At 39.2% G+C, this 26,387-nt stretch overlaps 1 protein-coding gene, 1 long non-coding RNA gene and 1 pseudogene across 3 annotated transcripts; 1 reads left to right on the plus strand and 2 right to left on the minus strand.

The window, feature by feature from the left end:
• Positions 1–1,009: 1,009 nt before the first annotated feature.
• Positions 1,010–15,616, minus strand: LOC129347598 (uncharacterized). The gene is made up of 2 exons (XR_008599796.1): positions 14,960–15,616; positions 1,010–14,866 (listed from the first exon to the last, which is right to left on the minus strand). It is a non-coding gene; the product is annotated as an uncharacterized LOC129347598 (long non-coding RNA).
• A 130-nt stretch (positions 15,617–15,746) lies between these two features.
• Positions 15,747–20,064, plus strand: LOC111580735 (myosin heavy chain, fast skeletal muscle-like; annotated as a pseudogene).
• LOC111580740 (uncharacterized) lies at positions 19,639–26,355 on the minus strand. 2 transcript variants are annotated; one of them, XM_035956499.2, is made up of 14 exons: positions 25,549–26,355; positions 25,058–25,201; positions 24,824–24,964; positions 24,549–24,708; positions 24,063–24,217; positions 23,499–23,648; positions 23,187–23,331; positions 22,912–22,991; positions 22,598–22,756; positions 22,197–22,350; positions 21,960–22,108; positions 21,441–21,593; positions 20,999–21,037; positions 19,639–20,905 (listed from the first exon to the last, which is right to left on the minus strand). In XM_035956499.2, the coding sequence occupies exons 1-14, from the start codon at positions 25,600–25,602 to the stop codon at positions 20,648–20,650; spliced, it is 1,941 nt and encodes a 646-aa protein (XP_035812392.2). In that variant the 5' UTR covers positions 25,603–26,355; the 3' UTR covers positions 19,639–20,647. The 2 variants fall into 2 exon arrangements, with proteins under 2 accessions (XP_035812392.2, XP_035812391.2); XM_035956498.2 differs by having other exon boundaries at positions 22,912–23,081; positions 25,549–26,202.
• Between the last annotated feature and the right edge of the window lie 32 nt (positions 26,356–26,387).

The following is a 26,387-nucleotide window of genomic DNA, read 5'->3' on the forward strand; positions in this document are numbered from 1 at the left end:
GAAGAAAGAAGGTTAAGTAAATATAAAAGCAATAAGACACCTTCACTCAACAATCCAGTTTTAAAAATACATCAAAGTGTTCTCGCAAAGAAGAAAAATAAAAGCACATATTTATTTTACTTGGTTTATTATATATTCAAATTTTAACTAACTCTAATCCTGGATACAGTTTTCATTCATGGTACTATTACCGTTCTGGCATCTCTAGCATCTTGTTTATTGGCATAGGACTTATTTTGGGTCTTATCCCAGCCTAGATGGCAACTGTTCGTCCACTCCATTCCAAGATGATATGTAATCTCTCCTCAGCTTTTATGGAATGGTGCTCAGCCTCAATTTTATTTCAGACATCTGAGATGTGTGTGCTTGTCCTGCAACTGTATACCAGTGACATTTACACGCTTCTCCAAAACCACAGCCTGCGCCATGCTGTAGTCCAGTACACTGAAAAGCATTAGGACATTTGCATTTACTATTGAAACAAGTAGATGACAGACATGTATGTTAATAACATACTGAAAACTCATCCTCCTCTCTCTCTTAATATATGTATATGTATATGTATATGTATATGTATATATATATATATATATATATGTATATGTATATGTATATGTATATGTATATGTATATGTATATGTATATGTATATGTATATATATATATATATATATATATATATATATATATATATATATATATATATATATATATATATATATATATATATATATATATATATATATATATATATATATATATATATATATATATATATATATATATATATATATATATATATATATATATATGCATGCATAAATGCATTTATTTCCTCGTGGACAAACATTTGGAATCTCTGTTCAATATTCCCAAAACATTCCCTAAGGATGACTGGGTGATATATGGTGACCTACAATTGTATGGTGAAATGCTAAAATAATAAAAGGTAAAAATAATAAAAATAAAAATTACATATTTTAGGACTACAGACAAAATGAATCAATACACAGATGCTAAAATCTTTATTTAAATCTATGGCCATGAACAGAATGTCTGACCTTGTTTTACTGGTCTACCAAACCTGAAGTGTGAACTGCAACTGAACACCAGGGACATTTCCATGCTTCTCCAAAACCAAAAGAAAGTAAGTAAAGCTTTATTTCTTCATTTTTATGAAGCTTTCTCAAACACAAAGTCACAAAGTCTTTCACACAAACACAAAGAAAAACATGTAACGTGAGAATAAATTACAAAATGCAAACTTGTGTTTTTGTTGAATAGCAAATAATAGAATATCTCAATTTTAACAACACCAACATCAGTGCTGCTCTTTTAAAAATCTGTGTATGCATATAAATTTCAGATGTATCATGAATATGTAAGAAAATCTAATATATGTGTAACATTAGATCTAAAAGTAATTGTTTACGCAATTAATACATTTTAAAATTATTTAAGCAGCACTGCACCTTTTGTCTATTCAATTTAGACACAAGGAAAAAATACCCACTGTTACAATTGTGCTTACAAGGGAGTATAATCACCATAAATGTCAATGTCACAGGATTAGCGACAACATGACAAGAATACATGACCAAACTGAGCAGGGCACACCTACTGAGGAGACAGTCCTCCCTCTATAAAAGAGACAGCTTAGGACTCTGACAATAACTGGTAGGCTTCCACCTCAGGTAGGTCTATTAACTTTAGTGGCTTTGTAATGTGAACACAAACTTATTGTTGCTCTGCATGCAAACAAAAATCTTTATTTAATAATACATTAGTGTTTTCATGTTTCAAAGCAGTGTGGATTTATTTTTTAAATGCACATATTTTGAAACTAATAGAAACCTCAATAACCTTTGTATTCATGCTTGACTATAGCATCAGAGCAACATACCTGACTATATTCCATCTTCTGCTGGGACCAAAGGAGGTAAATTGTAGTTTTATTTTTGGTAATATCCCGATTTCAAAACACATCACCCAATACGCCTATCACTAGCATGTTAATAGTTATTTTAATAAATGCAATAGAAATTCAGCAACCTCTTATTTTCAGCCATCTAAAGTGCCATCATGAGCACGGACGCAGAGATGGAGGCCTATGGGCCTGCAGCCATTTACCTCCGGAAGCCAGAGAAAGAGAGGATTGAGGCCCAGACTGCTCCATTTGATGCCAAAACAGCCTACTTTGTGACTGATACTGATGAGATGTACCTCAAGGGTAAACTGCTCAAAAGAGAGGGTGGCAAAGCCACGGTTGAGACAGTTACAGGAAAGGTAAGGGTAACAACGCTTTGAATCAAACTCATAACAAAATAGAGTGAGATTATTCAAGATATTCCTCAGAGATTAATGAAGTTCTATTTTATCTCAATTTCATTAAACTATAGTATGATCTCAGCAATTAATCACTGAAATTTGTGTTTAATTGTTTTTATTATTCAGACTGTCACTGTAAAAGAGGACGACATCCATCCCATGAATCCTCCAAAGTTTGATAAAATTGAGGACATGGCCATGATGACCCACCTCAACGAGCCTGCTGTGTTGTATAACCTCAAAGAGCGTTTTGCATCATGGATGATCTACGTATGTTTCAACCTCATAATATAGTTTGCTTCTATCTGTAAAGCCTGCACATCAAATCTGATGATGTTTTTGTCTTTGATACCACAGACTTACTCTGGTCTCTTCTGCGTCGTCGTGAATCCCTACAAGTGGCTTCCTGTATACGATTCTCAGGTTGTTGTGGCATACAGAGGCAAGAAGAGGATTGAGGCTCCACCGCACATCTTCTCCATCTCTGATAATGCCTATCAGTTCATGCTCACTGGTAAGATCAAAGTTACAACAGAATTTAGGTGGAAGAGACAAAGAAGAATGTCAAATACAAGTTTAACTTAAGCTTGTATGCTTATATTTTAGATCGTGAGAACCAGTCTATCCTCATTACGTGAGTATTAAACAACATGTCACGAAGAATACTTCAGGAATTTCATGACTGTATTGCTAAGTAAAGATTTTCCTTTAAATCCCCAGCGGAGAATCTGGTGCTGGAAAGACTGTCAACACCAAGCGTGTCATCCAGTACTTTGCAACAATTGCAGTGGCTGGAACCAAGAAAGCTGAGTCATCAGGAAAAATCCAGGTAAGACTGACTGCTAAACATCTTTGCCACACTTAATTGTTGTTGTTTGTACACAACTTCATAATTTCTCTGTGTAGGGCTCGCTGGAAGATCAAATCATTGCAGCCAACCCTCTGCTGGAGGCCTATGGTAATGCCAAGACTGTGAGGAATGACAACTCCTCTCGTTTCGTAAGTATTTATATTACAGACCTTTACATAAATGTCTTATATTTATTGATACCCAGAGTTAAACTGACATTTTCTGGTGAATGTTTAGGGTAAATTCATCAGAATCCACTTTGGCTCTACTGGCAAGCTAGCCTCAGCGGATATTGAAACATGTAAGTTGTAGTTACTATCAATTTGCATTTGGCAACATTAGTAGTGTACAAATATAATGTCTTGCATTGTTTGATTTTGTCTATCTGTCAAATACTCTTAGATCTGCTGGAGAAGTCCCGTGTCACCTTCCAGTTGTCTGCTGAGAGGAGCTACCATATCTTCTATCAGCTGATGACTGGACACAAGCCTGAGCTTCTGGGTATGTTATAACAAAATAAATAAATAAAAAGAAAATTAATAAAAATATGTGCCCACTAATGCATTTCCTCTGCTTTCTTCCAGAGGCTCTTCTGATCACCACCAATCCATATGACTATCCAATGATCAGTCAGGGTGAAATCACTGTCAAGAGCATCAATGATGTGGAGGAGTTCATGGCAACAGATGTAAGTCAGTGATTGAGTTGGATCCTATACTTAATATAGTTGCAGGAAAACTTTCAAGTACTAATAATTTGGTCTCATTATCATTGCAGACTGCTATTGACATCCTGGGTTTCAGCGGTGAGGAGAAAGTGGGCATCTACAAGCTGACCGGTGCTGTGATGCATCATGGCAACATGAAGTTCAAGCAGAAGCAGAGGGAGGAGCAGGCTGAGCCTGATGGCACTGAGGGTAAATAATACATTTTTTGATATTACACCCTCATATTATGTTGCATTGCTTTACATAATACCAAAGGATGCAATAGCAAGTGAAAAAAAATTCAATCACCTCGCAAAGCAAGGGTTTTCTGCATCAATTCGTGCCACAATATTGTAATCCTAACACTGCTACAGCAATGAATTCGTTGATTAATGCAAACTAGTGGCACCTCACCAGCAAAGACAGTCTGGCAATCAACAATCAGATGTGTAAGTAGTAGCAAGCAATAACTATTACAGTTGGAATGTAATTAGTACCAAAACAAAAGAGTGACAAGCCATAAATAACCAAAAGAATGAGACAGCCATAACAAAAGCAATGCAATGGGACTAACAGTTACTGCCAACAAGCATTCAATATAAAATATGATATACTTCTTCAGTAATCTTGTGAATGGCAACTATATTGATTGTGTATCTTATGTCATATTGTTGAGATAGCATTTTTAAATCTAAAACATTTTTGCTGTTTTAATCAGAGGCTGATAAAATTGCCTACCTCATGGGCCTGAACTCAGCTGATATGCTGAAAGCTCTGTGCTACCCAAGAGTCAAGGTCGGCAATGAGTTTGTGACCAAAGGTCAGACCGTCCCACAGGTAATGAAAAAACAAACTGCTTCACCTTGTGAAATTAAAATAATATTTAGGATATTACAGCACTTTCCAGGTGGATAAAAATATCTCTAAAATCTTTCTTTCTAGGTCAACAATGCTGTCAGCGCTCTGTGCAAGTCTGTCTATGAGAAAATGTTCTTGTGGATGGTCATCCGTATCAATGAGATGCTGGACACAAAGCAGCCAAGACAGTTCTTCATTGGGGTGTTGGATATCGCTGGATTTGAAATCTTTGATGTGAGAAGTTGAAAAATATTCAAGCAGTTTTAAAGATCAATACTATTTTGCCATGAAATTAAACACTTTCCTTTAATTATAGTTCAACAGCTTGGAGCAACTCTGCATCAACTTCACCAATGAGAAACTGCAACAGTTCTTCAACCACCACATGTTTGTCCTGGAGCAAGAGGAGTACAAGAAAGAAGGTATTGATTGGGAGTTCATTGACTTCGGTATGGACTTGGCTGCCTGCATTGAGCTTATCGAGAAGGTACATAACCAAATATGTCTTGATTGATGGTAAAATGGTTGCTTGTGCTGGGAAACTTTTAACACGAATTGTAAATTCTTCTCAGCCAATGGGCATCTTCTCCATCCTTGAAGAGGAGTGCATGTTCCCCAAGGCAACAGATACTTCTTTCAAGAACAAGCTGCATGATCAGCATCTTGGCAAGACCAAGGCCTTTGAGAAGCCAAAGCCTGGAAAGGGCAAAGCTGAGGCTCACTTCTCCCTGGTTCACTATGCTGGTACAGTGGACTACAATATCACTGGCTGGCTGGACAAGAACAAGGACCCACTGAACGACTCAGTGGTACAGCTCTACCAGAAGTCTGCAAACAAACTGCTGGCTTTCCTATATGCATCCCATGCCTCAGCTGAAGGTAAGAAATAAAAGGGAATAAAGTGATAAGGATGTTGTACTTCATTGTATTAGAACTATTGTATAGATATTGCTGACAAATGTATAAACTGTAGGTCATACCAGGTGGTTTGATTTGAATATTTTTATAATCGTGAACAATGTTATTTCCTATTATTGGTACAACATATGGAGCAAATTGGTTGAGCTAGTGTGCAATCCATAAAGATCTAATTAGTAAGTGCAGTGAGGTACCATAAGTGTAGTTACAGGTAATAATTGCATCTGTTACATAGGGTTCATGACCAGTAACGAGTTGATTACTGCTCTGTGGTGATGATTCTAATTTTCAATGTTTTGGAAAACAGAGGCTTCTGGTGGTGGTGGCAAGAAGGGTGGTGGTAAGAAGAAGGGTGGTTCCTTCCAGACTGTGTCCGCTCTTTTCAGAGTGTGTAAAGTTTCATTTTTTTGGGAAAACAATTGAAAATCTTACATTGAAGTCATATTGACCTATTATCTCATGATACTGATCCACAGGAGAACTTGGGCAAACTGATGACCAACTTGAGGAGCACCCATCCTCACTTTGTCCGCTGCCTGATTCCCAATGAATCAAAGACCCCAGGTAAGAAGGCCACAGTCTTACAGTATGCTGCACAGTAATGAAAATAATGCTGTGCTTTAAACTATGAATTTCCATCTCTCAGGTCTTATGGAGAACTTCTTGGTCATCCACCAGCTGAGGTGTAATGGTGTGCTGGAGGGCATCAGAATCTGCAGAAAGGGCTTCCCCAGCAGAATCCTCTACGGTGACTTCAAGCAGAGGTAATCAGCATTTTCAATTTTAAAAAAACAAGGTATAGTTTTCAGGAAAAACAGTGATGTCAGTGGAACCACCATATTGTTTCGTATGTATAATATGAAGGACTAAAATCTACCTTGCAGATACAAAGTATTGAATGCCAGTGTCATCCCTGAGGGACAGTTCATTGACAACAAGAAAGCTTCAGAGAAGCTGTTGGGCTCCATTGATGTGGACCACACTCAGTACAAGTTTGGACACACTAAGGTACAGATCTTACACTAATGGTATTGAATTTGGTTATAATTACAGTATATCCAGTTGTATCTATGTGTACAGACAACTGAGTCTGCTGATTTGACACCATAGGTGTTCTTCAAAGCTGGTCTGCTGGGTACCCTTGAGGAGATGAGAGATGACAAACTAGCTACACTTGTAACAATGACTCAGGCTCTCTGCAGAGGATACCAAATGAGGAAAGAGTTTGTAAAGATGATGGAGAGGAGGTAGGACTACAATACAGCTGATACAAAACTGCCAGCGAAATATTAGAATGTGATGTTAAACAAAACAATATTTAGACACTAATTAGTTTTACTTCTGTAGAGATGCAATCTTCACCATCCAGTACAACATCCGCTCATTCATGAATGTCAAGAACTGGCCATGGATGCATCTGTACTTCAAGATCAAGCCTCTCCTGAAGAGTGCTGAGACTGAGAAGGAGTTGCAGCAGATGAAGGAGAACTATGGGAAGATGCAGACAGACCTGGCTACTGCTTTAGCCAAGAAGAAGGAGCTGGAGGAGAAGATGGTTTCCCTGCTGCAGGAGAAGAATGACCTGCAACTCCAAGTGGCTGCAGTAAGTGACATGGAAAATATGTGTGATGTTCACTTTGCTGAAAAATTAACTGTATATTCATGTGATCGTTTATAGTCAGATGTTTACTATCCTTTTTTGCTGTTCTATACAAATTACTATTAATGTTGTAATTACACATAAACAATACACTGACTACAATTTTAAACATATTTCAGTCAAAGTAATACCACACATATGTTCTTTCTGTAGGAAACTGAAAACCTCTCTGATGCTGAGGAAAGGTGTGAGGGGCTCATTAAGAGCAAGATCCAGCTCGAGGCCAAACTCAAAGAGACAACTGAGAGACTGGAGGATGAAGAGGAAATCAATGCTGAGCTGACTGCCAAGAAGAGGAAGTTGGAGGATGAATGCTCTGAGCTGAAGAAGGACATTGATGACTTGGAGCTCACCTTGGCCAAAGTGGAGAAGGAGAAACATGCCACAGAAAACAAGGTTCATTTCATTTTGACATTGTTTTACATAGCATAGAAATATATATATATACATAATCATACACACTGTTATACTCTTTAAATGAATTTAATGACTGAGATGGATATTAAACTCTTTTATTTAACATAATGCTTAAGAGGTAAGTTAAACTTTGCACTTAATTCCAGGTGAAAAACCTGACAGAAGAGATGGCCTCTCAAGATGAAGCCATTGCCAAGCTGACCAAGGAGAAGAAAGCCCTCCAAGAGGCCCATCAGCAGACACTGGATGACCTCCAGGCAGAGGAAGACAAAGTCAACACTCTGACCAAGGCTAAGACAAAGCTGGAACAGCAAGTGGATGATGTAAGTTTATATACTGAGGGTACTGAAGTACAGTGAAATTTTAAGTTGGTTCCGCTGTACAAACTCAAAGTGCCTTATTTTATAGCTTGAGGGCTCACTGGAGCAAGAGAAGAAGCTCCGCATGGACCTTGAGAGAGCCAAGAGGAAGCTTGAGGGAGATCTGAAACTGGCCCAGGAATCCATAATGGATCTGGAGAATGACAAGCAGCAATCTGAGGAGAAACTCAAGAAGTAAGTGACAAAATTTAGATATCAATATTCCTGCATTCATACATAGAAGTACATTATGCCTGTCAGAATGGGACTGTGTTAGGCCTAATTGTTTTTTGTTCCCCACATCAAGGAAGGACTTTGAGACCAGCCAGCTCCTCAGCAAGATTGAGGATGAACAGTCCCTTGGTGCTCAGCTTCAGAAGAAGATCAAGGAACTCCAGGTATCATTATTTTACCTCTATACAAATATTTCACATTCTAAAACAGCATGTTTAAGTCACTAAATCTTCTTGATGGAACCATCATCAACTCTAGGCTCGCATTGAGGAGCTGGAGGAGGAGATTGAGGCTGAGAGGGCTGCTCGAGCTAAGGTAGAGAAGCAGAGAGCTGATCTCTCCAGGGAGCTTGAGGAGATCAGTGAGAGGCTTGAGGAGGCTGGTGGAGCAACAGCTGCTCAGATTGAGATGAACAAGAAGCGTGAGGCTGAGTTCCAGAAGTTGCGTCGTGACCTGGAAGAAGCCACCCTGCAGCATGAAGCTACTGCAGCAGCTCTCCGCAAGAAGCAGGCTGACAGCGTTGCAGAGCTGGGAGAGCAGATCGACAACCTTCAGCGTGTCAAGCAGAAGCTGGAGAAGGAGAAGAGTGAGTACAAGATGGAGATTGATGACCTCTCCAGCAACATGGAGGCTGTTGCCAAGGCAAAGGTATTCAATATTCTTTAGAGGAAACGACAATGAGATTTTTTCAACTATCATCATCATTTAAAGTGGAGAATAGCTAGAAATGCTGATCAGTAAGTTACATGTTCACTGGACTTGAGTTGTATTAATTGTATTCCAATTACAGGCCAATCTGGAGAAAATGTGCCGAACTCTTGAAGACCAGTTGAATGAAATCAAATCCAAAAATGATGAGAACGTTCGCCAGCTGAATGACATGAGTGCACAGAGGGCAAGACTTCAGACAGAGAATGGTGCGTATTCAAAAGTGCAAAATGTATACTACTATATTAATTAGGAAAAGTTTAGGTCCAGTTTATTTATATCTTAAGATGGTTTAGCTGGTTACTACCTGTACTAATGTATTACATAAGGTCCCATTTAAAGACAATTCACATTTCCATATATGTTGTCCAGTTATTTCAAATTGTTTATTCTCCTTTAATTGTAAAACATCTTTCACTTTATTTTAGCTCTGAAAGAAGCCACAAATATCTTAATCTTATTTTTTTTCTCATTTTCAGGTGAGTTTACTCGCCAGATTGAAGAGAAGGAAGCTCTTATTTCCCAGCTCACCAGAGGCAAACAGGCCTACACTCAACAAATTGAAGAGCTCAAGAGACACATTGAGGAGGAAGTGAAGGTACCAGACTTCATATTTGTATTGCCTGCTTTATATTGCAATGTCCATAGATTGCATGTATTTGGCTGTCTGTATTAATCAAGTTTAGTGATGTGTATACATGATGTCTCGACTATGACTGATTTTAACAATACGTGGATGAAGCATGGATCTACCAATGATTCGAAGGAATGAGTCGGGCAACAATGGAAACGTCAAATTCTGTTTCTTTGTTAACAAGGTTAAATAACTATCTGAAGAAAAGATACTCTGTGTTTTGTGTATGTACTAAAAAACATTTACAGAATTAATTAATTGGTTAATGCTTCTTATAATAAATTTATAGGCAAAGAATGCCCTGGCCCATGCTGTTCAGTCAGCTCGCCATGACTGTGATCTGCTCAGAGAGCAGTTTGAGGAGGAGCAGGAGGCCAAGGCTGAGCTGCAGAGAGGAATGTCCAAGGCCAACAGTGAGGTGGCTCAGTGGAGAAGCAAATATGAGACTGATGCTATCCAGCGCACTGAGGAGCTGGAGGAGGCCAAGTAAATAAAACTCCTTGCCTTTCCATATCAGATAAATCACCTGGTAAATCTGTTTGTTTTGTGAAAGCATGTCCATGTAAGCAAAGATGACTCTTTGCTCACCACAGGAAAAAGCTTGCCCAGCGCCTGCAGGAGGCCGAGGAATCCATTGAGGCTGTGAACTCCAAGTGTGCCTCTTTGGAGAAGACCAAGCAGAGGCTGCAGGGTGAGGTGGAGGACCTCATGATTGATGTGGAGAGAGCTAACGCTCTGGCTGCCAACCTTGACAAGAAGCAGAGGAACTTTGATAAGGTCAGTGCTTACATTAAAAAGCAAAACCAGGTTCAACACAAGACTTCACCAATCCCAGACAAAATATTCTACTTCTTTGTGTTTCTAGGTCCTGGCAGAATGGAAGCAGAAGTATGAGGAGGGCCAGGCAGAACTGGAGGGAGCACAGAAGGAGGCTCGTTCTCTCAGCACTGAGTTGTTCAAGATGAAGAACTCCTATGAGGAGGCTCTGGATCAGCTGGAGACCATGAAGAGAGAGAATAAGAACCTGCAACGTATGTGCATTGTTATTGACATTAAAAGCAAATAATCAGTCATTACTAGCTGTAAAGAGTCTATGAGTAATTATCTTTGTTGTGTTAACTCTGTAGAGGAGATCTCTGATCTGACTGAACAAATTGGTGAGACTGGAAAGAGCATCCATGAGCTGGAAAAAGCCAAGAAGACTGTGGAAAGTGAGAAGGCTGAAATTCAAACTGCCCTGGAGGAAGCTGAGGTAATACCTTTTAAACTTTGCTGACTATTGTGACAAATAGTAAACATTGCCACCCGATCCAACTGATGTCAAATGTGTTTTGTCATCATGACTAAACTGTCATTTTGGTACTTAACTGACTTTTCTTGCAGGGCACACTGGAGCATGAGGAATCCAAGATTCTTCGTATTCAGCTTGAGCTGAACCAGGTCAAAGGTGAGGTCGACAGGAAGCTGGCAGAGAAGGATGAGGAGATGGAACAGATCAAGAGGAACAGCCAGAGGGTGATAGACTCCATGCAGAGCAATCTTGATGCTGAGGTCAGGAGCAGGAATGATGCCCTGAGAGTCAAGAAGAAGATGGAGGGAGACCTGAATGAGATGGAGATTCAGCTGAGCCATGCCAACAGGCAGGCTGCTGAAGCCCAGAAACAACTGAGGAACGTCCAGGGACAGCTCAAGGTAAGTTTTCTGTGACTGGTGGATTAAAAACAAACAATTTGAGAATAATGAAAATTAACGTAAACTCCTCTTTTTTTCAGGATGCTCAACTGCACCTTGATGATGCCGTCAGAGGACAGGAAGACATGAAGGAGCAGGTTGCCATGGTGGAGCGCAGGAATGGTCTGATGATGGCTGAGATTGAAGAGCTGAGAGCTGCTCTGGAGCAGACAGAGAGAGGACGCAAAGTGGCTGAGCAGGAGTTGGTTGATGCTAGTGAGCGTGTCGGCCTGCTTCACTCTCAGGTTGGATTTTATTCATTCACAAAAAAATCTTTCTTGAAAATACATTGCAAATACTATTTTAAACTTTTATTTCTATTACATGATTTCTTTAATCATTCAGAACACCAGCCTTCTGAACACCAAGAAGAAGCTGGAGGCTGACTTTGTCCAGGTCCAGAGTGAGGTGGATGATGCTGTTCAGGAAGCAAGAAATGCTGAGGAGAAAGCCAAAAAGGCTATCACTGATGTGAGATTATGTCTATAACTCTTCTATGTATTTATCTTTTTGGCTGTTTCCATGTTGTGATATTTTCACGTCTATTATAAATCGCGAATTACATAGAAAACATTAAATCATTTCAGGCTGCCATGATGGCTGAGGAGCTGAAGAAGGAGCAGGACACCAGCGCTCACCTGGAGAGGATGAAGAAGAACCTGGAGGTCACAGTCAAGGACCTGCAGCACCGTCTGGATGAGGCTGAGAACCTGGCCATGAAGGGTGGCAAGAAGCAGCTCCAGAAACTGGAGTCCAGGGTATAAACTCTGTATAAATTATAAAAAACTAATATATGAGTGAACATAACACTAAGTACATCTCATAAACCCTGGCTTGCTTTCATTGTGCTCAAACCCAAGTACATAAATTAAACCATTTATCATCACCTTACAGGTGCGTGAGCTTGAGGCTGAAGTTGAAGGTGAGCAGAGACGTGGAGCTGATGCTGTCAAAGGAGTGCGCAAATATGAGAGGAGAGTGAAGGAGCTGACCTACCAGGTAACTAATTTCATTAAAAGCTATTATAATTACTCCCTGATTCTGCTGTAACACTATAAGTAACAATCCTTTTTCTGTGCAGACTGAGGAGGACAAGAAGAATGTGACCAGACTTCAGGATCTGGTGGACAAGCTGCAGCTCAAAGTCAAGGCTTACAAGAGACAAGCTGAAGAGGCTGTACGTCAACTACACACATATACAGGGTGTCCCAGAAAAAATTGACATCATTTGAAATGTCCATATCGGAGTGACTACATGGTCAGGAGAAATGATACCTAATAGGATGTATTTTGGACATAAAATGTTTTACTCAACAAATCTCAAATGAAAAATTCTGGGAGATGGTAATTTTATAATGTTCCAAAGTTATTACAAATGTTCACTGTATGCACCGCTTGTGACGCGGCACATATCAAGTCGGTAGTGGAGTTCCTGCCACACTCGCTGCAGCATGTTTTCAGAAGTGGTGGATATAGACCAGTCTTTTCATGTTACCCCACAGAAAGAAACTGCAAAGTGTTAGGTCAGGTGAGCATGGGGGCCATTATGAATAGCACGTTGTCTTCATCATTAGCATGTCCAATCCATACACTTTTTTGAGCAAAAAGAGCAAAATTTTAAACAAATTATTAGGTGATGATATGATGTCAATTTTTTGGGGACACCCTGTATATATATATACACTATTGTTCAAAAGCTTGGGATCACCCAGGCAAATTCTAATCATCAACTAGCCTTTCAACATGATTAGCTAACACAATGTACCATCAGAACACAGGAGTGATGGTTGCTGGAAATGTTCCTCTGTACCCCTATGTAGATATTCCATTTAAAAAATCAGCCGTTTCCAGCTAGAATAGTCATTTACCACATTAACAATGTCTAGACTGGATTTCTGACTAATGTTATCTTCATTGAGAAAAACTGCCTTTCTTTCAAAAATAAGGACATTTCTAAGAAACCCCAAACTTTTGAATGGTAGTATATATATATCAGTTACAGCTGGATCCGTAATGTCACCATTAAGTGATCTGTAACTAGGTCAGCATAACTGTAATCTCTTCACAGGAGGAACAGGCCAACACCCACATGTCCAGGCTCAGAAAGGTTCAGCATGAACTGGAGGAAGCTCAGGAGCGTGCTGACATTGCTGAGTCCCAGGTCAACAAGCTGAGAGCCAAGAGCCGTGATGTTGGAAAGGTAACGTTTTATTTTCTTTGGCAGTATCGTATATTAATTATATGCACATACTTCCTCTAAACAGCCATGATTTATAAGTTCTAATGTCATATATATAAGGACAATATCCATAATGATTTCTGAAATGAACGCCCAGTTGCAGAGCAATATTCCCCAAACTTTAACTCAAGTATTATCATTGCATAACATATTGCTTTCCTTTTTTTTTTTTTTTTTTTTATCAGTGCATACTGCATGCAATCGTATTCCTACATAAATTTCTACAAACACTACCTCAATGTACACATATTTTCTCTTACTTTCAGGGAAGTGACTCTGCTGAATAAGACACAAGATCCAGTTGAGGCAATTAAGAGCTCATACAATATGAGCCCCTGAATATTTTCTTCTGTAAATCTTCAATAAATGCTATATATTTCTGAAGTGTTATGTTTTCTCTTTACTTGCATTCATGGTCAACCTTGTACAACCAAGTTAGCTTTGATAACAATACATTAAACTGTGTTAGAATCATTAATATGAATATTGCACATGTAACTGTGATCAAATATTTTCTATCACTAGCCAGATTCAGTTTGTGGTGTGTTTTCTTATGCTTTTTTTGTCATGGTTTCACACAGTTTGCCAGACCTGTGGGTTTAATTCCAGCTAACCAGCAATTGCTGTGTTTGGAGAAGCAGATAAAACGGTTTCACTTTTTACTTTATGGAATGCATTTACATTTGAAAAAGCAAAGCAATGAGTTATCACCCACAACATAACAGACAATTAAACATTTAACTAGCAAAGGAAAAAAGCCTTAACAATTAACCCAATAAAAACAGAATAATCTTTTGTTCTACTCTAGCAAGCGTTTCTAATTACTGAGTATATGAAAACTACCAATTAAATTTTATTTTAATATAATTTTTCAATGTTCAGTCCTCTATTTTCCTAGCCAGTTACCAACATCTCACATTAATCAGTTATTTTCCTTCATATATCATTTACAATGTGGCATACCTGACTAATGTTTGTTGCCACTGTTTTTCTTATCTTTTTTTTTTTTGTTGGGGGATGATTGCCTTGAGTGGGTTTTCCTGGGACTTGCATGGCTTGGAGAGCAGTGCCTGGAATTAACATCTTCTCTGGGGACAAGGTTTAGGTCAAAGGACAGCCGTCTACCAGGTACTGGGCTCAGAGGGATCACAAGGTTTTCTCCTGGGGCTCCAAGAGTTAAGAAGACTTCCGGGTATGGAACTGGCTGATGGGCATATTTCGGTACCTTTGACAGATACAACAGTCAAATAATTGTTGGAGTCACCTCTTTTTCTAATAACTTTGGACAATTAGCTTAAAATGTTGTGGCACAGCTTACCATCTGAGGTGTAAAGCTCATTGACACCCTCACTGTCACCTGTAAAAAAAAATAAATAAATAAATAAAAAATCATCATTTCATGAAGCAGTGGACAACAAGCTCCAGACCAGGTCACAGACTAGATTTTAAACTCACTTGAAGCAAGACTCGGCAGTACTTTTTTGGCATCACTGGGCAAAAGTATCATACTAACCTTTCAGCATATCATAAGTAGTCTGAGAGGAAACTAGACCATCTCCTCTTGGCACCGTTTAACAATCTAGCCCATAATGGGAGATATTAGCCGATCACAGGGCTTTTCACCTAGAGCAAGTAAGCTAGTATAAAAAGCAACCAAGTCCACAGTGAGTGCAGGTTGTGGTGGTGCAATGGAGAAGATGGAGGACTTGAGAGAGCAGGGTATTTGATATGCAAGAGGGGAAGGATTGGCATTCTTCAGATTTTTGTCTACTGCAGCTTTAAGGCAGAAGAAGGCAAGACGGCTGCCTTCGAGATGAAACTCATACATGGGGTTCAGAGAAAGAACCTTACATCCTCCTGTGACTAAAACCTTTAATTGAGGAAACGATGACTGTATTTTGTAAAGGCTACACTTGTGTAAGATAAATATTTTTTTAGGTTAGTGTTTTTGTTATTAAATGGCAGTCATCACAGTTCAATCAGATTGCTAAATACTTACAGTATACTAGTGTCTCTTCATATTACCCATATATATATATATATATATATATATATATATATATATATATATATATATATATATATATATATATATATATATATATATGGCTCAGTGGAGAAGCAAATATGAGACTGATGCTATCCAGCGCACTGAGGAACTGGAGGAGGCCAAGTAAATAAAACCCCTTGCCTTTCCATATCAGAAAAATCACCTGGTAAATCTGTTTGTTTTGTGAAAGCATGTCCATGTAAGCAAAGATGACTCTTTGCTCACCACAGGAAAAAGCTTGCCCAGCGCCTGCCAGGAGGCCGAGGAATCCATTGAGGCTGTGAACTCCAAGTGTGCCTCTTTGGAGAAGACCAAGCAGAGGCTGCAGGGTGAGGTGGAGGACCTCATGATTGATGTGGAGAGAGCTAACGCTCTGGCTGCCAACCTTGACAAGAAGCAGAGGAACTTTGATAAGGTCAGTGCTTGCATTAAAAAACAAAACCAGGTTCAACACAAGACTTCACCAATCCCAGACAAAATATTCTACTTCTTTGTGTTTCTAGGTCCTGGCAGAATGGAAGCAGAAGTATGAGGAGGGCCAGGCAGAACTGGAGGGAGCACAGAAGGAGGCTCGTTCTCTCAGCACTGAGTTGTTCAAGATGAAGAACTCCTATGAGGAGGCTCTGGATCAGCTGGAGACCATGAAGAGAGAGAATAAGAACCTTCAACGTATGTGCATTGTTATTGACATTAAAAGCAAATAATCAGTCATTACTAGCTGTAAAGAGTCTATGAGTAATTATCTTTGTTGTGTTAACTCTGTAGAGGAGATCTCTGATCTGACTGAACAAATTGGTGAGACTGGAAAGAGCATCCATGAGCTGGAAAAAGCCAAGAAGACTGTGGAAAGTGAGAAGGCTGAAATTCAAACTGCCCTGGAGGAAGCTGAGGTAATACCTTTTAAACTTTGCTGACTATTGTGACAAATAGTAAACATTGCCACCCGATCCAACTGATGTCAAATGTGTTTTGTCATCATGACTGAACTGTCATTTTGGTACTTAACTGACTTTTCTTGCAGGGCACACTGGAGCATGAGGAATCCAAGATTCTTCGTATTCAGCTTGAGCTGAACCAGGTCAAAGGTGAGGTCGACAGGAAGCTGGCAGAGAAGGATGAGGAGATGGAACAGATCAAGAGGAACAGCCAGAGGGTGATTGACTCCATGCAGAGCAATCTTGATGCTGAGGTCAGGAGCAGGAATGATGCCCTGAGAGTCAAGAAGAAGATGGAGGGAGACCTGAATGAGATGGAGATTCAGCTGAGCCATGCCAACAGGCAGGCTGCTGAAGCCCAGAAACAACTGAGGAACGTCCAGGGACAGCTCAAGGTAAGTTTTCTGTGACTGGTGGATTAAAAACAAACAATTTGAGAATAATGAAAATTAACATGAACTCCTCTTTTTTTCAGGATGCTCAACTGCACCTTGATGATGCCGTCAGAGGACAGGAAGACATGAAGGAGCAGGTTGCCATGGTGGAGCGCAGGAATGGTCTGATGATGGCTGAGATTGAAGAGCTGAGAGCTGCTCTGGAGCAGACTGAGAGAGGACGCAAAGTGGCTGAGCAGGAGTTGGTTGATGCTAGTGAGCGTGTTGGCCTGCTTCACTCTCAGGTTGGATTTTATTCATTCACAAAAAAATCTTTCTTGAAAATACATTGCAAATACTATTTTAAACTTTTATTTCTATTACATGATTTCTTTAATCATTCAGAACACCAGCCTTCTGAACACCAAGAAGAAGCTGGAGGCTGACTTTGTCCAGGTCCAGAGTGAGGTGGATGATGCTGTTCAGGAAGCAAGAAATGCTGAGGAGAAAGCCAAAAAGGCTATCACTGATGTGAGATTATGTCTATAACTCTTCTTTGTATTTATCTTTTTGGCTGTTTCCATGTTGTGATATTTTCACGTCTATTATAAATCGCGAATTACATAGAAAACATTAAATCATTTCAGGCTGCCATGATGGCTGAGGAGCTGAAGAAGGAGCAGGACACCAGCGCTCACCTGGAGAGGATGAAGAAGAACCTGGAGGTCACAGTCAAGGACCTGCAGCACCGTCTGGATGAGGCTGAGAACCTGGCCATGAAGGGTGGCAAGAAGCAGCTCCAGAAACTGGAGTCCAGGGTATAAACTCTGTATAAATTATAAAAAACTAATATATGAGTGAACATAACACTAAGTACATCTCATAAACCCTGGCTTGCTTTCATTGTGCTCAAACCCAAGTACATAAATTAAACCATTTATCATCACCTTACAGGTGCGTGAGCTTGAGGCTGAAGTTGAAGGTGAGCAGAGACGTGGAGCTGATGCTGTCAAAGGAGTGCGCAAATATGAGAGGAGAGTGAAGGAGCTGACCTACCAGGTAACTAATTTCATTAAAAGCTATTATAATTACTCCCTGATTCTGCTGTAACACTATAAGTAACAATCCTTTTTCTGTGCAGACTGAGGAGGACAAGAAGAATGTGACCAGACTTCAGGATCTGGTGGATAAGCTGCAGCTCAAAGTCAAGGCTTACAAGAGACAAGCTGAAGAGGCTGTACGTCAACTACACACATATACAGGGTGTCCCAAAAAAAATTGACATCATTTGAAATGTCCATATCGGAGTGACTACATGGTCAGGAGAAATGATACCTAATAGGATGTATTTTGGACATAAAATGTTTTACTCAACAAATCTCAAATGAAAAATTCTGGGAGATGGTAATTTTATAAAGGGGGCTGCACAGTGGCGTAGTGGTTAGCACTTTCGCCTTGCAGCGAGAAGATCCCTGGTCCGCGTCCCGGCTTTCCCGGGATCTTTCTGCATGGAGTTTGCATGTTCTCCCTGTGCATGCGTGGGTTTTCTCCGGGTACTCCGGCTTCCTCCCACAGTCCAAAAAATATGCTGAGGTTAATTGATTACTCTAAATTGCCCGTAGGTGTGAATGTGTGAGTGATTGTTTGTCTATATATGTAGCCCTGCGACAGACTGGCGACCTGTCTAGGGTGTCCCCTGCCTTCGCCCGAGTCAGCTGGGATAGGCTCCAGCCCCCCCCGCGACCCTAGTGACGATTAAGCGGTGTATAGATAATGGATGGTAATTTTATAATGTTCCAAAGTTATTACAAATGTTCACTGTATGCACCGCTTGTGACGCGGCACACATCAAGTCGGTAGTGGAGTTCCTGCCACACTCGCTGCAGCATGTTGTCAGAAGTGGTGGATATAGACCAGTCTTTTCATGTTACCCCACAGGAAGAAACTGCAAAGTGTTAGGTCAGGTGTGCATGGGGGCCATTATGAATAGCACGTTGTCTTCATCATTAGCATGTCCAATCCATACACTTTTTTGAGCAAAAAGAGCAAAATTTTAAACAAATTATTAGGTGATGATATGATGTCATTTTTTTGGGGACACCCTGTATATATATATACACTATTGTTCAAAAGCTTGGGATCACCCAGGCAAATTCTAATCATCAATTAGCCTTTCAACATGATTAGCTAACACAATGTACCATCAGAACACAGGAGTGATGGTTGCTGGAAATGTTCCTCTGTACCTCTATGTAGATATTCCATTTAAAAAATCAGCCGTTTCCAGCTAGAATAGTCATTTACCACATTAACAATGTCTAGACTGGATTTCTGACTAATGTTATCTTCATTGTGAAAAACTGCCTTTCTTTCAAAAATAAGGACATTTCTAAGAAACCCCAAACTTTTGAATGGTAGTATATATATATATATATATATATCAGTTACAGCTGGATCCGTAATGTCACCATTAAGTGATCTGTAACTAGGTCAGCGTAACTGTAATCTCTTCACAGGAGGAACAGGCCAACACCCACATGTCCAGGCTCAGAAAGGTTCAGCATGAGCTGGAGGAAGCTCAGGAGCGTGCTGACATTGCTGAGTCCCAGGTCAACAAGCTGAGAGCCAAGAGCCGTGATGTTGGAAAGGTAACGTTTTATTTTCTTTGGCAGTATCGTATATTAATTATATGCACATACTTCCTCTAAACAGCCATGATTTATAAGTTCTAATGTCATATATATCAGGACAATATCCATAATGATTTCTGAAATGAACGCCCAGTTGCAGAGCAATATTCCCCAAACTTTAACTCAAGTCTTATCATTGCATAACATATTGCTTTCCTTTTTTTTTTTTTATCAGTGCATACTGCATGCAATTGTATTCCTACATAAATTTCTACAAACACTACCTCAATGTACACATATCTTCTCTTACTTTCAGGGAAGTGACTCTGCTGAATAAGACACAAGATCCAGTTGAGGCAATTAAGAGCTCATACAATATGAGCCCCTGAATATTTTCTTCTGTAAATCTTCAATAAATGCTATACATTTCTGAAGTGGTATGTTTTCTCTTTACTTGCATTCATGGTCAACCTTGTACAACCAAGTTAGCTTTGATAACAATACATTAAACTCTGTTAGAATCATTAATATGAATATTGCACATGTAACTGTGATCAAATATTTTCTATCACTAGCCAGATTCAGTTTGTGGTGTGTTTTCTTATGCTTTTTTTGTCATGGTTTCACACAGTTTGCCAGACCTGTGGGTTTAATTCCAGCTAACCAGCAATTGCCGTCTTTGGAGAAGCAGATAAAACGGTTTCACTTTTTACTTTATGGAATGCATTTACATTTGAAAAAGCAAAGCAATGAGTTATTACCCACAACATAACAGACAATTAAACATTTAACTAGCAAAGGAAAAAAGCCTTAACAATTAACCCAATAAAAACAGAATAATCTTTTGTTCTACTCTAGCAAGCGTTTCTAATTACTGAGTATATGAAAACTACCAATTAAATTTTATTTTAATATAATTTTTCAATGTTCAGTCCTCTATTTTCCTAGCCAGTTACCAACATCTAACATTAATCAGTTATTTTCCTTCATATATCATTTACAATGTGGCATACCTGACTAATGTTTGTTGCCACTGTTTTTCTTATCTTTTTTTTTTTTGTTGGGGGATGATTGCCTTGAGTGGGTTTTCCTGGGACTTGCATGGCTTGGAGAGCAGTGCCTGGAATTAACATCTTCTCTGGGGACAAGGTTTAGGTCAAAGGACAGCCGTCTACCAGGTACTGGGCTCAGAGGGATCACAAGGTTTTCTCCTGGGGCTCCAAGAGTTAAGAAGACTTCCGGGTATGGAACTGGCTGATGGGCATATTTCGGTACCTTTGACAGATACAACAGTCAAATAATTGTTGGAGTCACCTCTTTTTCTAATAACTTTGGACAATTAGCTTAAAATGTTGTGGCACAGCTTACCATCTGAGGTGTAAAGCTCATTGACACCCTCACTGTCACCTGTAAAAAAAAAAAAATAATAAAAAATCATCATTCATGAAGCAGTGGACAACAAGCTACAGACCAGGTCACAGACTAGATTTTAAACTCACTTAAAGCAAGACTCGGCAGTACTTTTTTGGCATCACTGGGCAAAAGTATCATACTAACCTTTCAGCATATCATAAGTAGTCTGAGAGGAAACTAGACCATCTCCTCTTGCCACTGTTTAACAATCTAGCCCATAATGGGAGATATTAGCCGATCACAGGGCTTTTCACCTAGAGCAAGTAAGCTAGTATAAAAAGCAACCAAGTATATATGTGTGTGTATATATATATATATATACACACACACACACACACACACACACACACAACTAATGAAATTAAAACACAGTTCCATTTTAAGGTGAACAATTTACCTGTGCTGAAGAATTTAACTTTTCATATTCTGTCTCAGGGGTGAATGAAGCAGATTTGGGTATGGTCCTGGTGGAGTCAGATTCTGGGCTAGAACAGTTTTTCCTTGATGTTGTTGGTGTACACTCAGCCACTGTGATATGAGGTGGAGAGGCCTTACAGAAGACAAACCCAAACAAGGTTGTTGAGCTGTTGAGCATTTCATCACAAGAGCTGTTTGATTACGTTTACCTCAATTGTATTTTTTTCTTTAAATAAAATATTGATGGCATTAATATTCTCTGTCTCTAGAACAGAATCTACATTTGGAGCCATAAAAATGTTCAATCTCATCAGCATACAATAGGAGAAAGCTGGGGTCCAAGTATAATGTTTCTGCCATGTTTGTTTCTTGAGTTACACTGTCTTGTGTGGATTCACTTTGTAGTGTAACATAAAAATGACACTAAACTACATTAAGCAACATTTGTCAGTAGACTTAATGTTCACATAATCATTGACTTAGATGTTGAGTAACTTACTGGGGTTTCAGCCTTTTTATTTGGACTATTTCTATTTCTTTCAGAATTTCCACTTATCCCAGGCAAGCCAGGAAGTGCAACACGCTGATCGTCAAGCCGTCTTGCCTGACTGGAGGCGATGGCTTTGAAGAATGCATCAGCTTCTCCACCTGTTACAGAGAGTCATGAGTTATTTCTGACAACTCAGAGAAACAAAAGACTTATTTGAACTTAAGTGTCCTTTGTGGTTTTTCTGACCTGTGGTTTCATTTTTTAAAGCACTTCCATTGTGTGTGGGTGAGGCAGGTGTACTTCTACTGGGTTGTAAAGAGCAGCGTTGCTCTTCCATACGTCCACGTTGTGCATGACTCATAATTTTCAGGAATTGCTCCTGATCAGCCGCAGTCTGCTCCTAAAATGATTTAAAGAAATCAAATCAATAAGAAGTGGGACCACCAATCACAAACAGCTTAGCAAACACAGGCTGCCACTTAAGATAGAAGTAAACAACCACATTTTGCCTTTAAAACACTGTGGAGGACGAGCCTCCCTATCCATCACTAGGGTTTTAATGACTTACTACAAAAATGTATGAATTTCAGGACAGGAAAAGTATTGATAAAACTATAAACGGAGTAATGGGCAGCATGACATCTGACCTGAGAAGGTTGGTTGTCTTTGACAACGTTAAAAGAAGCAGATCTCTGGGGAGGTTCACCAGATGCGTCTGAACTGTGGTCTTTTTGCTGAGCTGATGAGGTTCCCATATTCTGGAAGACATGTGGTGCAGAACATCTCTGTTCATCCATCCTTGAGCCCTGTAGAAGAAAAAAATAATTAACTGTTGTAATGAAAGCAGGTCGATGTATTCTTAAACATAAAAATATGTGAACACATTATAGAACAAAACAATAACAACTGTCAACAACACTTTTGACAATGATGAAATGGATAGACCACATATGGGGCCAACCTGGACTTTGGAAACCATGTAACACAAGTAGTTTGCATCCTTGTCAGCAGCAGTTGATGTGGTACCTCCGTTCTTTATCCCTGGTAATGAAGGAAGAGAAACTCGTTGGTCGTCAAGCCGTCGGCTCTGAGAGTTAGCCAGCAAGCTAAAAAACTTTTCTGAATCTGGGCCTGGGACGGTGGAAAAATGAAATATTAACTTTATAATCAAATACATACACAATTATCATCACTGAAAAAAACATTGCAGATGCAAAAAAACAGCTTTATTCTAACCTTGGGACACTGTGCTTTGACTGGACTGGTGTTTAGGTGTGGACTGGGGAGTAACATTTAAGACACATCGCTGTTCATCCATTCGGCCTCGCTGGGTTTTACTCATTATGGTCAAAAATTCGTCTTGGTCAGCTGAACTCAAGACCTAGATGAGAACAGTACATATTGAGGCTTATGAATAAATAATTAGAAACATTCTTTTTCTATCAAAAAGAAATGGGAACATGTTTATTGTTATAAATGGGGATTTTTTTTTTAAAATGCAGTTTACCCTCTGGATTTAAAAATGCTACCAATGACCTGAACACCTACTTTTTTCGGAGATGTGTTCTCTTTATTCTTTGGTTGTTCTACATCTGAGTTGGCTGAAGGGTCTATACCAGATGCAGAATTATCTTTTTTTGGTGTCTCGGGAGTTCGGATTAGAGGTAGTGAACACCGCTGGTCGTCCATTCTGGAACCCTGAAAATACATTAGGCCAGCATGTTTAATCTATAGGCACACTTCTTGAAGGTTTCACAAAACAAGAGTGTCATTTTAACATTCTTAGCTCTAGAATGATACACTGTCAGCTGGACAGATTTTTAACATGACGTATCCCAGCCCTCAAAATCTGTGAAAAAGTGCCATTTCCATGAAATTAATCTTAAAGCAATAAATAAAGCAAAGGGAACAGTAAAACTACTTGTAGTAAATGTATTGCTGTTTGACTTTTTCTGGAATTCTACAAACTACATATTTTCTGTAATATTTTTCTAACATTCTAAGATTATTTTAGAGTAACATTTAAAGTCTGACTCAGAGTCTTTACAGTCTCTAAAATCTTAACACCAACTGATGGAAGTATTTTCTTCTTTGGAAAAAGGAAGTACTAACCTGCACTTTGGAAACCATGTAACATAGGTAGCCCGAATCTCCAGGGGAAGTGCTATTGTCTGTATTTAATCCTGGTAATGTTGAAAGAGACACTCGCTGGTCGTCAAGCCGTCGGCTCTGAGTGTTTGCCAAAAGGTTGAAGAACGTATCAGGATCTGAAAACAAAAAGACAAAGTAAAACAGTTGAGCAATACAATGCACTTTTCAAAAAATGCCTCCTTTGCACCTGGATCTGCCAGAAAGAATTTGTAAATAAAAGGAAATTTGAAAATGAAAAAGAAATTCAACTAAATTCAATTCAGTCACATTTATTAGCATGAAAGTTTGAAGAAACAACTCTAGAACTCGTCCACCTATTCAGATAGGACACAATTTACTACAATGTACTCATTTACACATTCATACAATAGTAAGATTAATATATAATCGTTAAATACTGTATGTACAGTATGCTATTTGTGTCTGTGTGGATGCATCATCAGTCACCTGCATTTGATGTACTTGCAGCAGGCTTTTTGTCTGTGTGTTTAGGTGAGCAAGGGGCGCTCCTGCTCAGGTCCAGGGTGCAGCGCTGGTCGTCCATCCGTCCACGCTGGCCATGGCTGATCATATTCATGAACTTCTGTTGTTCTTCAGCTGATTCTGACTTTGTTGGATAAATGAGGCGGAACAACATTTAGTAACACAATATCAATAAAGTGAGTAGAGGAAATCTGTAGCCAATCGCAGCCATCAAAATGGCACAGTTGGACAGAGCAGACCTTTATGGAATTGGAGCGGTCACGCTGAGAAGGAACCTCTAACTGGTTGCCTGCCAAATTAAGCTTCCTGTCTCTATCTGGTGTACTCTCAATCACAGAGATCTGAGGCGCAGAGCCATGATGGTTGTTACTCCCAGGATCCTGAGAAAGCAAGTCACATTTTGGATAAGAATTCAGTCATTTGCTCGTCACACCACCTGTGCCCTCAGCCCTTTACAGTCTCTAGTCTAGTACCTGGTAGTTAAATCCAGGCAATGATGCCTGTACATCAAGGTGTTGTGTCGTATTAACAGGTTTCAAAACGCAGCGCTGTTCTTCCATTCGTCCACGCTGTGAGTAATTCAGTATGCTCAGAATTTGCTTCTGTTCTGGGGATTCCTGTTGAACATTGGATAAAAGGATGAGCAAACAGTAAGAACTATAACAACTTAAATTTTTCAGTTTGAATCGGTTTTCCTAAACTATTCTGGCTCATTGTCAAATGTAACTATTAACAGGAAAATATGTTACTACTCTAAATAAAATCCTTTTTCAGTATATTACATGATGAACAAGTTGAAATAATTCACCTGCCATGGAGAAGCTTAATACAGTAACATATTTACTTCACTTGAACAATTGTACAATTCTGTATGAAATAACAAAAAAATACACAACTTTTAATACTAGACAGTTAGAACCAAATACCAGAACTTAATATCAGTGTCAAGCTACAAACGTCCTACCCTCTCGATGTCAGTAGCCTCTGATTTTGGGTCCTCTCCAGCAGATGCCATCATTTAAAGTTCTACAAAAAAGCCAAATAGTCCCTCACTGAAAATGACAAAAATTATAAGACAGTGTTATACGAAAGTACGTCCTGTAATTGGACTAGAATCCATTCAACACTTCTTCAGTGGAACTGTATTATATGTGACAGAAATGATGATGATGCTGACTGATGCCACTCCAAATGCGTACTGGATATGACAAGGAAGAAGGGTTTTAAATAGAGTTTATGAGCATTAACCCATTGCCATTAAGACCCTAGCCAGTGCCCCGTTCTTAATATCACCATCGGTAATCCCAGATGAAAACATAATCCTCAGCATGGGGAGGGATGATCTATTTCACTGGGAGGTGTACGAGTTTTCCCTTTTAACCTAACACTTTACTTAAAGTTCATGTTTGCATTCTGATGCCCCACATTGTCATTATATGGTGCAAGAGCTTATGCCCAGGTGCAGATACACTTAACAGCAGGAAACATTTTTTCACTGTACTGTTCAATAAAGCTAGTCTTAATTTTCAAAAGTGGAAGCATTTAAACTCCAACTTGAATGAGATGGAAACAATTCAAGTAAACACCCTGAAAAATAAAGTGTGATAAAATTATGTACTCACAAAATGGAGAGAAATAAAATGATCCTTAAAATATAGAAAAATAAAGTTTCTGTATAGAGCATAGGGGGAAAGTGACCTCCCAGACAGAAATCTGAGTATTCATGTCAAGACAAAGATATTAGGAGAGTATATCAGAGATGGTTTAACAAGCTGATACAGAATATCTCCATAATGACTTTAA

Source organism: Amphiprion ocellaris, chromosome 19, assembly GCF_022539595.1.
Source record: "Amphiprion ocellaris isolate individual 3 ecotype Okinawa chromosome 19, ASM2253959v1, whole genome shotgun sequence".
Lineage (NCBI taxonomy): Eukaryota > Metazoa > Chordata > Actinopteri > Pomacentridae > Amphiprion > Amphiprion ocellaris.